This window comes from Natrix helvetica, assembly GCF_964273705.1.
Source record: "Natrix helvetica genome assembly, chromosome: 8".
Taxonomy (NCBI): Eukaryota; Metazoa; Chordata; class Lepidosauria; order Squamata; family Natricidae; genus Natrix; species Natrix helvetica.
In genome coordinates, this window is record NC_138559.1 from 28,467,472 (window position 1) to 28,482,460 (window position 14,989).

At 44.0% G+C, this 14,989-nt stretch overlaps 1 protein-coding gene across 4 annotated transcripts; it reads left to right on the forward strand.

Annotated features, from left to right (window-relative positions):
- Positions 1 to 1,985: 1,985 nt before the first annotated feature.
- Positions 1,986 to 13,324, forward strand: LOC309396118 (protein O-mannosyl-transferase 1-like). Of its 4 annotated transcripts, XR_014176050.1 has the most exons (10): positions 1,986 to 2,198; positions 4,139 to 4,283; positions 5,047 to 5,386; positions 5,481 to 5,813; positions 5,914 to 6,020; positions 7,152 to 7,202; positions 8,198 to 8,292; positions 9,448 to 9,597; positions 10,154 to 11,101; positions 11,336 to 12,441. XR_014176050.1 is itself a non-coding variant. In XM_081960918.1 (8 exons), the coding sequence occupies exons 2-5, from the start codon at positions 4,162 to 4,164 to the stop codon at positions 8,236 to 8,238; spliced, it is 321 nt and encodes a 106-aa protein (XP_081817044.1). In that variant the 5' UTR covers positions 1,986 to 2,198; positions 4,139 to 4,161; the 3' UTR covers positions 8,239 to 8,292; positions 9,448 to 9,597; positions 10,154 to 11,101; positions 11,336 to 12,441. The 4 variants fall into 4 exon arrangements, 2 of the variants coding, with proteins under 2 accessions (XP_081817044.1, XP_081817043.1); XR_014176049.1 differs by lacking the exons at positions 5,047 to 5,386; positions 5,481 to 5,813 and adding an exon at positions 4,499 to 4,608; XM_081960918.1 differs by lacking the exons at positions 5,047 to 5,386; positions 5,481 to 5,813.
- The last annotated feature ends 1,665 nt before the right edge of the window (positions 13,325 to 14,989 follow it).

The following is a 14,989-nucleotide window of genomic DNA, read 5'->3' on the forward strand; positions in this document are numbered from 1 at the left end:
GACGACGACAAGGAGGGCAACATGCTGACAAGCAATCGCCCCCTGCTTTTGCCCAGGATTGTGGAGACGGAGGAGCAAAATCTTCAAGCGAGATTATTTCTTTTTTAAGCATTTAAATATCCTAGTTTATGTTTTACAATGTTTTGTTTCATTTGTGTTGTAAAAGTGCCTTGATGGGAGTATAAATAGAAAGAATAGATATACATAAAACTTTTAAATAAAAAATGAGTGTCTCAATTAGCAGCGTTTAATAAAAGCTAACCTTGTTAACTCATTTTAACACTACCACAATAAATTCAAAGATAAACCACACCAAACATTAATATCTTCCTGTCCCTCATTGCCTGTAGAAAAATTACCTTCCCATCATGGATTACTTCCTGTCTAACCGCCTTAATTATTCCCCCAGCTTCCTTTGGCAGCGACCTTTCCAGGATGGCCAACTTCCTGTCCAACCTTCTTAGTCATCCCCCAACTGCCTTTCGCAGCGATCTCCGTACGGTGGGATTTTCTAATGGGATTGTAAATTTATTATCCCGTATCTGCTATTAAACGCCTCATTATTAATATTAGTCGGGTAACAGGAGGCCCATTTGCTGCAAGCAAGTACAGAAGAAGGAATCCTGCCTCAAGACTTAAACCGACTTAAAACAGCTTCAATGCTATTGCTAAGGGACAGAAAACAGTGCCATTCTTTGGTCTAAGCAGACCCTTTTTAATGGGATTTAAAGATTAGCATTCCGTATCTTTATTATAGAAGGCCTTATTAATTGTGCAACGGGAGTCCCAACAGGAACAGAAGAAAGAATTCTGCTTCAAAAGCCTTAAACTGTGTTAAAAGATCTACGATGTCCTCAATGCTAATCCTAAGGGACAGAAAACTGCTATTCTGTGGTCACAGCAGGTATAAAGGTAAAGGTAAATATTCGCACACATGTGCTAGTCGTTCCCGACTCTAGGGGGTGGTGCCCATTTCCATTTCAAAGCCAAAGAGACAGTGCTGTCCAAAGATGTCTCCACGGTAATGCGGCCAGCATCACTAAACGCCGAAGGTGCATGTAATGCTGTTACCTTCTCACCAAAAGTGGTTCCCATTTTTCTATTTGTATTTTTACATACTTCCGAATGGCTACGTTGGCGAAGCAAAGCAGGTATAGCAGCCAACAAAAGAAATAAAACCTTTCTGATGGCATTTTAAGATTATCTATTGAAGCTACCATACACCTGTTTAACTCGGTTTAAGGCTTTTGCGTGGGGATGCCCTGGAGAGCAGCTGCTCGTCGTACCAGCACAGGATCTGAGCTCTGACCCGAAGGGGCTAGGATGGGGTGCTCAGACAAGATTCAGGAACAGTTTCATTTTTTCAGGCTGCTGTTCCCCAGGGCGGTATCGGGCTGGGAACTAATCAGAAGAATCTTGAGGCAGCTGTGTTTCTGCTGGACTTCAAAGCCTTCTTTTGCTTGTGTCGACACACGACAGGAGTGACCCCGAGAAACTGGGGCTATGTGCCCCCGTCTGCCGTGCAGGGTGTCCTTGTCAGACCACGTTGTCTGGGGACAAGAGGCCCGGTTATGCAGCCCGGCGCCCTCCTTCAGCACCAGGGATCCAGCCTGCCTTAGAAAAGAAGTGGCAGTTTGAAGTAAATGGAATCCGAGGGGCGGAGGCCACCTGCCTCTGCGTGCAAAAGCAGACCACTCCTTAAGCCTGACTGCAGTGGGTGGGAATAGGCCCAAGCGGAGTCCCAGTTGCAACAGTGCCTTCTGGCTGCAGTTGCTGTGGGTTGCTGATTTTTACACTCGTGGCAAAAGAAGGAACAGCAGCCCTTAAAAGGTTTGGAGAATTCCAGAGCAGTTCGCCTATTGCAGGTGAGTTTACAGACCAACCCGGTTGCAAATGGTTAGACGGGGTGGGGTGAGTGAGAGCCCTATGGGGCTGCTCTATGGTTTCTTGTTCCTATGGCAACTGTTCGGGTCCGTGATGTCACCTCCGGTCCTGTCTTCCTGCCTTCTGCACGGTAGAGGAGTAGAGCGGACTACATGTTCGCCTCCTTTCTCACCCCCCCTTATCATTGGTATGTCCCATCTCCGCCGCCTGAACACAGGCACGAAAGCGAGCGCATTCCTGGAAAAGGGGGAGAAGGACGGGGAGAAATTAAGGCGGTTGAACCAAGCAGGCGAGCCAGAAGCAGAAGGGATCGGGTAAGTTTCTCGAAATAATCGGGAAGAAAGCGAAAGCAAACCCCCGGGTATTAATATCGATAAGATTTATACACAAATATTTTTACCAGGCGTGCATTGTACCCGTTGGTGCAAAAGATGGACGCAGAGAGAATTAATTGCTGGAGAGAGTTTGCAACTTTGCACGCTCCAATGCTGGTTTGTGGTGTTTTAACAGGCATTGTCGCACGATATAGGGATTGATGGGTATTTGGCGAACGCTGATGCTTCATATTGTGGTTGGTCGTTCAGTCAGCTAGATAGAACAGAACAGAATAGAATAACAGAGTTGGAAGGGACCTTGGAGGTCTTCTAGTCCAACCCCCTGCTTAGGCAGGAAACCCTACAACACTTCAGACAAATGAACCGTCCAATCTCTTTTTAAAAACTTCCAGTGTTGGAGCATTCAGAGCTTCTGGAGGCAAGTCGTTTCACTGATTAATTGTTCTCACTGTGAAATTTCTCCTTCGTTCTAAGTTGCTTCTCCCCTTGATGAGCTTCCACCAGTTGCTTCTTGTCCTGCCCTCAAGTGCTTTGGAGAATAGCTAGACTCTCTCTTCTTTGTGGCAACCCCTGAGATATTGGAACACTGCTATCATGTCTCCCCTGGTCCTTCTTTCTGTTAAGCTAGACATACCTAGTTCCTGCAACCGTTCTTCATACGTTTTAGCCTCCAGTCCCCTAATCCTCTTTGTTACTCTTCTCTGCACTCTTCCTAGAGTCTCTTTTTTATCTTTTTTACATCCTGGCGACCAAAACTGGATGCCGTATTCCAAGTTTGGCCTTACCAAAGCATTATAAAGTGGTATTAACACTTCACGTGATCTTGATTCTGTCCCTCTGTTGATGCAGCCTAGAACTGTGTTTAGACCGGATCTGGCATTAATGTCATCAGTTCTGAAAAGGAGTAGGGTTTGGGGGGAGGGGAGGAGGACTGTGGGGTCCTTGGTGCTCTTTGAGCTTGTTTGTTTTCTTGCAGACGTTTCATGACCGAACCAGGTAATGTCAAAAGTGCTGAAAAGGAGTGGGAATGGAGGAAGGAGAAAAGGAGGAGTAAGAGAAGGATACACAATGTATCTGAATAGTAGGATTTGCATCAGTTTTGCAGACAATAGAATATTCATAAACACACTTTCAATAATAACCGCTCCATCACCGAAAGCTTTTAAGAAGTGATGTGAGAGCTATGTGTTCAGAAGGGTATCGGGTCTTCTGCTTGAGCTGGAGGTTGGACTAGAAGACCTCCAAGGTCCCTTCCAACCTAGTTACTCTGTATCTGTATCCATGTATCAAGGACCCAGGAAAGGCAGATGTTGTGGTTGTATGGGGTTAAAGGCATTGCATAGCTTTCTAATTTGTTATCTTCTCCAGTTTTTTCTCTTCTGCTATCTCCCAAATACCGTCACTCTCCCCTGTTATTATTCTTATGGCTTGTTGCTCAATCAGCCAAATATTTAGATTGCATTTGGCATTTTGGGCCACCTATCCCTGTAGCTCAGGGTTAAACCGGGCTCCTTGCTGCCCTCTGCACTCGGTTGTTTCATTGCAGGCTTTTCATTACCTTACTAAGGTACATCACCAATGTTAGTGAGCGCGTGGATTTGCTCTCTTGTTTATATACAGTAGCTTGCCTTGCAGGTGTGGTTTTCTCCTTGGTAATTCCTCAATTAAGATACTGTTGTTTGCTTGATAGTCTGGAGTTAATCCCTGCTTATCTAATTATGGGCAGCTAGAGGGGGGGTGTTGTGGTGTTTTTCTTTCCTTATGTTTTTATTGTTTCTTTTCAACGATGGCGAAAGATCTTTATCTCTCTGTGTCTGTGGATGGCTGACTGGTATGAATAACATAACTTTTCCAACAGTTTTGAGAGCGTGCCTGATTTTTATTTTTTCCGAATGGGACCAATTTTCCTTTTTTTTTAGATGCTCCCAGGTTATTCTGTAAAATGCTCGGATTCTTAAAGCAGCCAATTGTCTTTTCGGTGGAAATAAATGTCAACCTGGTGGTTTTGACTGTGGTTGGATTGGTCAGCCGGCTGTGGGCTCTGTCCTATCCCAGAGCTGTAGTGTAAGTAAACATATTCCTGGAACCTAGACGATACGGCATTAAGTAGAAAAGGGACAGAAGGGGGGGGGGGCGAAGTAGAAAAGAAAATAATAGCATGAATGTATACTTATTACATTCAAAAGTAAGATACAAAGGGGGGGGGGGACACATAATCCGGATAGATTTGAGAAGGAAAGGGAAGCAGGAACGATACCAAGTTATTTTTGGCTTTGCAGAAATGCCACCCCAAGAAAATAAAAATTAAGAGCTGGAAGAGATACCTACAACAACCGAAAAAGAAAGGAAGAGAGGAGGAGAGGAGAGGAGGAAAGGAAGGAAGATAGAGGTGAGAGGAAGATGGAAGGAAGAGAGAGAGAGAAGGAGAAAGGGTAGGAAGGGGAGAAGCAGGGGAGAGGTAAGAGAAGAAGGAATGGAAAGGAGAGGAGGAAGGAAGGAAGGAAGTAGAGAAGGAAGAGAGGGAGAAAAGAAAGGGAAAAATAAGGTGGTTTCAAAACAGGCGAGGGATGGTAAACAAAGCAACCCAAACAGTATGTTTTAATCCTGTAAACAGAACGTCAAATGCATAAGAACGATGAATGTAAAAAAGAATAATAACTATGTGAACGTATGCCTATAATTTTATGTAAGAAAAAAAAAGTCTGGGAAAAAAAAAACATATTCCAATATATGGGGATGCCATAGATTTAGTAGACTAAAAATGTCGGTATCAACAATGGCTTTTCCGGGAATTAAAACGAAACTTTTCTTTCTGTCTGTTTATAAGGACCGTCTGCGGAAAACCTCACCGTTGCATTTTTAAAAGCTTTTAATCTAAACACATAAAACTATTTATTATTCAGTCCACCTTTTGGCATGTGAAAAAGCCCTTGAAAATAAATTGAGATTAACATTAATCGAGTTATCACGGCGGACAATGGAGCTCAAACGGAATCGTGGCTGAACGGACGAATAGAAGTAAACCGCTAAATTTTTCTTCGTGCTACATCGTTCTTCTGTTATGAAAGATAGTTTGCTACTTACAGCCCTAATTCAGCCCAAAACTTTAGGTGCCAGTTGCTAAAAGTCAGTTTAGCCTCCTTTTGTGACCTCGCTTGGCACAGATGGTAAGTGAATCTCAGAGGTTAATTGAAAATCACTTAATAAACCACGTTACTAATTTAACAACAGCAGTAATTCAATTACCACCATTTTTCACAGTAAATGACCGTTGCAGCACTCCGACCCGGTCGTGATCAAAATCCAGAGGATTGGCCGCTGACTCAAATTTATGACGGTCGCAGTGGCTCCCGTGATCACATATTCCCCTTTTATGACATTACGACATTTCCATTGGGAAAACCAGATTCAGTTAACAACCCGAGTTCCCAATTTAAAAACTGCAGCGATTCACTTAACGGCCGTGGCAAGAAGAGTCGTAAAAGGGGGCAAAGCTCACTTAGCAAATTTCTCACTTGGCAACATACTCAATTGTGGCCGTACGTCAATAACTCTCTGTAACTAAAAAGCTTCTTGTTTTGGAATTGAAATCCGGTGAGTTTTCTCTGTTGGGGTGACACATCCAATTATTTGAAGAGTTTGATGAGAAATATATATCTCTTTTTAAAATTTTTATTTTATTGCATTATTCCAGTTTCGATGAAGTTTACTACGGCCAGTTCCTCTCCTTGTACACGAAGCGGATATTTTTCATAGATGATAGCGGACCGCCATTCGGCCACGTGCTTTTCGCTCTCGGAGGTATGGGAATTTTCAAATAATTCATCCCGCAATAACAAATAAAGGCACTTCTCCCTACTCTCTACTGTCGGGAATTGGAGTAATATTAGGCCACCTACAACCTACGCCCGGCCATTTTGGCGAAGGGGGCTGGGTTTCAGGAGGCCAAAAACGCTGTATTCGGTGTGTATAAGACACACCCGTATTTTCAGCCTCTTTTTTTTTTTTTAGAATTTTATTAGTTCTTACAAACATTTACGGGAAGGGGTAAATAGGTATACAAAATTTTTTGACAGTTACATCGTGCGAAAGGTAGAAATCCCCCCAAATCTCTCAACTTTTACAGAAGAAAAAACCAAAAAGTAAGAGATCAACATTGGCAGCATTTTGTTTTACATTGTATCAACCATATATTCAATCATCTCATATGTCACTTCCAACAATTAAATTATATCAACAATTGCAATAATGTTTCAAATATACTTATTTTTGTGACCTGAGTCTTTTCAATATTGCTTCCTCCCCGCTGTCTTCTGGCAGAGCCACGGCCCGTCCCTCCTTCATATCTTGCGTACTGTCCCCTGTCAGATTTTCAGCCTCTTTTTTGAGGGAGAAAGGTGCGTCTTATACTCCGAAAAATACGGCAGTCAAAACCTGAGCCCCGAGGCCATGACATTCCTGCCCCGATTAAGGGTTTTATATAATGGAGCTCCCGTTCTTTCCTTCGGGGATATCTTCCTCTTCCCCTTTTTTGATAGTCATAATACCTGAATTTCATAATTTATGCATCAAGCTTTGTTCCCGGGCAGGAGTTTAACGTATTCTAATATTTTAGGACCCTCGGTTCAAACATTTTTATTATGAAGAGTTTGTGCGGTTTTACGTATTATCTATTTTCTACGTATTTTTATTTTTGTTGCGCGCCACCCAAAATCCATGGCAGTGGAACATCGGGGCTATATGTCAATTCAAATAATAAAATATTTGAACCGATTACTGCGTTTGTCAAAGTTTACAAGATGTGTGTAGTATCTAGATGGAGAAGGGGGAGGGGGCGGGAATCGATGTATCGCTGAAAAAAAATACGGATGCAGTCAGATCTTTAATTTAACTTTTGACCATGGAAAATTTATTTTTCTCTTTCTTTTTCAGGTTATTTAGGGGGATTTGATGGAAATTTTCTGCGGAACAGGATAGGAGCAGGTAAAGCGGTTTATGATTCACCCTCCAGGTAAACTGTTTTCAAACTAGAGGGGGGGAAATAAAGGAAACTATAATGCTAGGGACCCGGTGGCTCAGCGGCAAAGATGCTAAACTCGTTGATCATAAATGTTGGCAGTTTGGTGGTTCAAATCCCTAGCGCCACGTAACAGAGTGAGCTCCCGTGACTTGTCCCTGCTCCCAGCTTCTGCCAACCTAGCAGTTTGAAAGCACGTGAAGAAATGCAAGTAGAAAAATAGGAATCACCTTTGGTGGGAAGGTTCCATGCGCCTTTGGTGTTGAGTCATGCCGGCCACATGACCACAGAGACGTCTTCGGACAGCGCTGGCTCTTTGGCTTTAGAACAGAGATAAGCATCGCTCCCTCACGTGGCCGGCATGACTCAACGCCAAAAGCGCACGGAACTGTTGTTACCCCTCCCACCAAAGGTGGTTCCTATTTTTCTACTTGCATCCTTTACGTGCTTTCGAACTTCCAGGTTGGCAGAAGCTGGGACAAGTCACAGGAGCTCACTCCGTTACGCGGCCCTAGGGATTCAAACCACCAATATTTCTGATCGACAGGCTCAGCGTCTTGGCCACTGAGCCACCACATCTTGATCGTCAATCTAATATTAATCTTTGTGTTAATTTCTTGGTGGCTTTTTTGTTGGTTTGCTCTCTTTTTTGGCTTATTGTCTCTTTTGAATGATATACACATGTTGTTTATATCTATGTGACTGACGATGGCCAGTTTGGCAAAGGGCCAGGCTCCCAGGAAGAAGACCAAACTTCACCAAGCTCAGAGAGCATGACGTTTCTCTCTCTCTCTTTTTTTTGTGATCTTGCTGACATCAAAGGGCTGATATCTCTGTCTTCTCTTCCTATTAAATGCAGAAAACAAATATTATTGTCCCTGTGACCTAAAAGAGCCCTTCGGATTATCTCGCGTTCCTTCTTTTCTGCGATTAAGTCTCATTTCCTCTGTATCTTCCCCAGGTATGAAAACGGGCGGGGCAGTTCCCATCAGCAACAGGTGACCTGCTATCCTTTTAAGGATGTGAATAACTGGTGGATCACAAGGATCCTGGAAGGTGAGCCTCTTTAATTAGTCCTCAACTTATGACAGTTCATTTAGTGATTGTTCAAAGTTACACGATACTGAAAAAAGTCAAGACAGTTTTTCAAACTTACGACCGCCGCAGCGTCCCCGTGGTTATACGATCAAAATTCAGATGCTTGGCAGGTGACTCGCACTTACGATGGTCTCAGTCTCCCGAGGTCGTGTGATTACCCAAGCAAAGTCAGCGTGGAAGTGAGATTAATTTACCATCCCTGTTGCTAAACGAACAGCTGCAGCGATTCACTTAAAACCACGGTGGCACGAAAGGTCGTAAAATGGGACAAAACTCACTTCACAAATTTCTCGCTTAGCAATATAAATTTTCAGCTCAGTTACGGTTGTAAGTCGAGCATTACCTCTACTTTATTTGCCCAAGCGTGACAGTCAGGAGGCTGTGAGTTCGATCCTAGTCGGAGGGAGATATTTCTCTCTCTGGGCATACCAAAAATGTATCTGCTGAACAAAACGCCTCATTGGCGACAGGAAGGGCATCCGGCCAGTAAAACACACCGCTAACTCCACTCAATTGCCCAGACTCCACCCCACAAGGGTCATTTAACGAAGATGAAAGACGTACTCAGTATATTTGCAAGGCAACAGAAAAAATAATAATAATACCAATAAAAGGGAGAAGTAACTCGGATTATAAAAAGGAATAAATAATCACATGACAGCCTCACTTAGTGGGTTGATGTACTTTTATATATCAAATTTGATATACTGTATATTTGAAGGGACACAGTGGCTCAGTGGCCCCGAGCTTGTCAATCAGAAAGATTGGCAGTTCGGCGGTTCGAATCCCTATCATCACGTAACAGAGCGAGCTCCCGTTCCTCGTCCCAGCTCCTGCCAACCTAGCAGTTCGAAAGCACATAAAGAAACGCAAGTAGAAAAACAGGGACCACCTTTGGTGGGAAGGGGACAGCGCTCCGTGCACCTTCGGCATTGAGTCACGCCGGCCACATGACCACGGAGACGTCTTCTTACAGCGTTGGCTGTTTGGCTTTGAAACGGAGATTAGCACCGCTCCCTAGAGTCGGGAACGACCGGCACATATGTGCGAGGGGAACCTTAAGCTTTGATATTGATGATTCCAGTCGTTGTTTTTTCTGCCGCTCCCAAATAGGCAACATTTGGTCACTAGCAACCCGCCACAACCCGTGCGACACGGCAACATTGTGCAGCTGGTCCATGGAATCACAAGCTGTTACCTCAACACATAAGCTGTTTCTTCTTTGGCTGCTAGCTGCGTGTCATCTCGAAACGGCTGTTAATGGTATGTGGGAATGTCCTTGGAGGCTGCATCCAGAGATGCTGCCAAGGGAAGAGTCAGATAAGAGTAGCTTACCCCTCAACTCTATAACGGGCTGGGCAAGAGCCTTGAAAGAGACTCTGCCTAATTTCCCTGGAATCAGGTGAGACTTGTCTGAGCACAAGGCTTCCAGGAATTCTCTAGCGTTATACCTCTTAGCCAGGACGGTTAGGTCTGCCCACGTGTTGTGCAATTAATGAGTTTTAATCCTGTTTTCTGACTGCAATAGGTGTTCTCCTAGCACTAATGATGTTACCTAATGAAATGCAAGAAAAAAACTAAGCTCAGAGAGCACCGAGGAACTCATTCTCTTCCTTCCTTCCTTCCTTCCTTCCTTCCTTCCTTCCTTCCTTCCTTCCTTCCTTCCTTCCTTCCCACTCCCTTCTAACAATGGTGATGTTACCTAGTTGGGTAATGAAACATCTGCCAAGAAAACCAACCAGCACAGGGAGCACCATGAACTCCACAGTCCGACCCTGAGGTCCAAGTATTCTCTTCTGTTGCTTTCTCCACTCTGCAGGCATGACGTGGCTGCACCCCTCAGCCCGCATTCCCAAGAGGTATCCTGTTACATCGATTACAACATTTCCATGCCCGCTCAGAATCTCTGGAGAGTTGTAAGTGGCAGGCTGTAGAATTTTAAGACATTGGATTTAAAGCGGAAGTAAAAAAATAAACAATAAACACAGCAACACCATACTGCTTTCACAACCCTCTCTAAGCGGTTTATAGAGTCAGCCTCTTGCCCCCAACAATCTGCGTCCTCATTTTACCCACCTCAGAAGGACGGAAGGCCGAGTCCACCTTGAACTGCTGGCAGCCGGCAGAGTTAGCCCGCAATACCGTACGCTAACCACTGCGCAATCACAACACCATCCTGGCTCTTAACCCCTTTCCTAATCTAGTTATATATCTGTCAGGCCTGCAGCCATCTTTTCTTTTGGCTCTTTGGCCTGCCACACTTTCTTACTATTATACTATGCATTTTGTATCGTGGGAAAACGGGAGGGGGGATTGTACGGAGTGAGACGGTACGTAGCCATAACAAAATTATTTGTAGAAAGCCAAGGTCATCCTTTGTCTCTGCGGCTCTGCACCTGACCGGGATGGGTGGAACCGCCAGCACGGTAGTGGAAGATGGGCTGCTGGGTGTGGGGGCAAGATGTTGGAGTTTCAACTCGGAGGGGAAAACCGGGAAGCTTTCAGATTTTCCCAGATGTGCCAACACGGCTCTGCTCGGACTCTGATTTACTTTTGGATGCTACTTGGAACCCTGACAATATCAGATGCTGAAACTCCATGACGTGGTAGGAGCAACGAAGGCAGAGTATTAGCCAAATTGCAGCATCAGGAAGCGTCTCTTTCAAACACACAGGAAATTGTGAACCGCGACTCGGATAATGAGATTTGGAAAACGATCCTGTCCGAAGTCAGACCGGTCCACGTCAACACGTCGGCCGTGTTAAAGGTGAGTAGGTTTGGAGTCTCAACCTCTGGTGTTTCTTGCAATGTCACAGAGAAGGCACGCAGTCAGAATAAGAGTTGGGATAAGAGTTGGAAGGGACCTTAGAAGTCTTCTAGTCCAACTACTCTGTACCATTTCAGGCAAAGATCTCCCAGATCTTTCAACCTCTTGAAGTATTTTAAACCTTTTTAAAAAAAAAACAAAAAAAAAACATTCCCTTCTTTTTCTCCCCTCCAGCTGAGTGGAGCCTCTCTTCCCGAGCGTGGGTACCGACAACTGGAGGCGATTGGCGAGAAGATCTCCAAGGGGCACCACCAAAGCATGTTGCGGAACGTGGAAGAACACCGAAATGGCAAAAGTTAGTTTTTACGATGGGGTTGGCAAAGAAAGGTTCTGAAAGAGCCACTCGGACCCATTTCCCCACAGAAAAAGAAAACACCCGGGGACACAGAACCCTTCCTCTGCCTGAACTATTTCCTGAGCAGACACAAAACTAGCACGTGGAGTTGAATGAAAGGTTATGTTTCCTCCTGAAACTTTTATTTGGTTTATGCACGGTTGGACTACCAGGGGTGGAAAAGCTAAGTACATCGCACACTGCAGGTCGTGATGGACACGGAGCCGCAGCACGCGCTGACTCCTCCACCACCACCCCCAACTTCCAAAATCTTTGCACAGATACAGAGGTGACACTCAAGGGAGTACAGAGAACCTCCCTGCCCTTCTGGATGACCGGGTGACCAGCCCTAACCTTGTCCTAACCGTCCGGTTGATAAGCATCCCTGAAAGCGAAGCGAGCTGTCGGCAGAAGTCGGAGCTTCTTCGACACAATGTCCTTCGGCTGACGAAAAGCAACTTGAGCTCTGTCTGATCCCTAAACTTCTTTGCGTGTTCATTTTCTTTTATAGAAAAAGTAGTTTCCTGTTGCCTATCGGGCATCCCATCGTGACAAATTTTTATAACGGTCAGTACAGTATATGTTTTTATTCTAAAAGGCCTTTTTATCAAAGTAATTATTGCCACTATGATGGGCTTGCGAGGCACTATTTTCAAATAAATGGTTTTTTTTTTAAGAAAATGAGATTTCTGTAGCACTTAAACTGTTTTGTATAAAATGTACCGTAAAGGTTTGTAAGATGGTTAAAGGGCTCTTCTCCATTACCAGTTGTATTGTTTTTAACGGTAGAAAACAACTTGTTTCTATTCTGTATGTATAGCAGCACATTTCATTTATGGAAAGATGTTCTCAGAATATTTATTTACTAATATATTTATCTTAAGCCACGTCTTATTTGAGCGTGTAATGTTATAAATAAAGAAAAATCGGGAATCACTAAAAGAAAGCAACGTAAATACAGATTTCACAACGTTCGCTGACCAAAAAGTGATTTTAAATCAAGTTGTAACTGCAGTTTTGTAACAAAACGTACAAACGTCCGTTTAAAAACAAAACATTTTAAAACGTCCACGGTCTAGCTTGATGTCTTTCCTGGACGCCGGTGGGGAGAAGCAGCGCGCCGCACTGCCCCGCAAGCGGAGATCTTATCTTATACGTAATAATAATAGAAAGCTATACTTAACGTTGAAAAAAAAATATCCTTTCTCCTCTTTTTATACGCGTTAAGCTTTAACTAAGAAACAGACTTATACGATATAAGAATAATAAGGCATTTAACATATAAGAGCGAGTCGATTTAAATCGTTAGGTACGATCGTAGTCGGTAACTATCTTATAATATAAAATGGAATAACGACGACATAAGGAATAACGGATATAAATATAGAGTGAAATATTTAACGACTACACGGATTGACAAATAATAATGGAAAATTACATTTGGAGTCGAGGACGATTGGAAATTCTACGGCTAACGGAAAGTAGAAACGTCTTATACGAAGCAACGAGTGTTTTTTTCTTTGACTCAATCCTTATTCTTATCTTTTAGAGCAGGGGCGTCCAAACTTTTTTCAAAGAGGGCCAGATTGGATGAAGCGAACATGCCGGAGGGCCGAACATTTTTCCGAACATTCTTTGAACAATTACAATTAAATGCAAATGAATTGTTTTATGCCAAGTTAATTGCAAACGGCATACTTTTCATTTCATAACATTAAGATCAACAGACAGCTGAGTTTTCACAACGTATGCATCTTTTCCCTGAAGACTCGTGTTTAGTACATTCAGATGCTTTCTTTCCTCTTTCCCTCTTACTTGTCTATCCTTCCTTCCACCCTCCCTTCCCTTCCTTCCTGCCTCCCTTCCAGTTTCCTCCTTCCTCTTTCCTCCTGCCTGCCTGCCTGCCTTCTTTCCCTCCTGCTTATCTACGCTTCCTTCCTTCCTTGCACCTCCCTTCTGCCTGCCTGCCTTCTTTCCTCTTTCCCTATCCTCCTATCCTTCCTTTCTCCCTCCCTCCTTCCCTGCCTCCCTTCCAGTTCCATCCTTCCCTCTTCCTTCTGCCTCCTTCCTGCCTGCTTGCCTTCTTTCCTCTTTCCCTCCAGCGTGTCTGCTTTTCTTTCCTTCCTTCCACCTCCCTTCTGCCCTCCTGCTTTCTTTCCTCTTTCCCTCTTACTTGTCTATCCTTCCTTCCACCCTCCCTTCCTCCTTCCGTTCCTTCCTGCCTCCCTTCCAGTTCCCTCCTTCCTCTTTCCTCCTGCCTGCCTGCCTTCTTTCCCTCCTGCTTATCTATGCTTCCTTCCTTCCTTGCACATCCCTCCCTTCTGCCTGCCTGCCTCCTTTCCTCTTTCCCTATCCTCCTATCCTTCCTTTATCCGTTCCTCCTTCCCTGCCTCCCTTCCATTTCCATCCTTCCCTCCTTCCTTTTGCCTCCTTCCTGCCTGCTTGCCTTCTTTCCTCTTTTCCTCCAGCGTGTCTGCTTACTTGTCTATCCTTACTCCCTCCTCCCCTCCTTTCCTTCCTTCCTGCCTCCCTTTCAGTTCCATCCGTCCCTTCCTTCTGCCTTCCTGCCTTCTTTCTTCTCTCTCCTGCTTGTCTGCTTTTCCTGTGTGTGCGCGCGCACGAAAAAGGTGGTGGGAGAGAAATTTGAAAGGTGTTCTGCTTGCCGTGGGTGGGCCGCATTTACATAGAGCAGGGAGGGCTGTTAAAGGGCCATATTAAACCGCTCCCCGGGCCACAAATGGCCCGCGGACCGGACTTTGGACATGCCTGTTTTAGAGAAAGGTGATATAATTTTATAAAGACTTACCGTTACCTAGTATATAATTATGGATGTAAAGAAAGAAGGGTTGTCACAAAAGAAAGAATACCAATGGTAATTTGAACACACAACGCTCAATGAAATATTTAACTACGTTTAATGGATAATTAGGGACCTTATCCTTAATAGTAAAAACCACCGTACAAAAACTTGTAACCAAACGACACGCTTGATGAAATCGTGTTTTTTTTTCTTTTTTTACTTCCCGCTCTTGTTCCGTATGTGTAGTTTTGTCTTTTTTAAAAGAAAAATAAATAAAATTTATATATATATATATAAAAAAAACAAAATTCAAAAGCCACAACGCAACGGAAGAGGTTTATTTCTTGGGAGAATTCCAGCGCAGTTTGCACGCGAGTTCGCAGACAACAGCGCCATCCCGTGGGGAAAGAAGGAACAGCAGCATTTAAAAAATTTACCTTTCAACATTACAGAGTCCTTGTCGCTTTAAGTCACATTATCGGCCTCACGTTAAAGAGCGACAGGGTGGCGTAGCGGGGAAGACACCGGCTTTGTATTCAGAAGGTGGAGGGTTCAATCCTACTTAGGATATTTTTTTTTGGACTCCGAAAACCTTTCGGCTCCAAAACATCCATTTTTCCGATGTCAGAGGGAGGAGTTTTCCTCCTCTCCTCCGTGTGGGAAAAGTTTAATTTTTAAAATAGCAAAGAATACG

Coding starts and splice junctions, on each gene's coding strand:
- LOC309396118 (XM_081960917.1), top strand. CDS start 4,162: ATGCTCGGATTCTTAAAGCAGCCAATTGTCTTTTCGGTGGAAATAAAT. Junction 4,284..5,913: donor TCCTATCCCAGAGCTGTAGT/GTAAGTAAACAT, acceptor GCATTATTCCAG/TTTCGATGAAGTTTACTACG. Junction 6,021..7,151: donor CGTGCTTTTCGCTCTCGGAG/GTATGGGAATTT, acceptor TTTCTTTTTCAG/GTTATTTAGGGGGATTTGAT.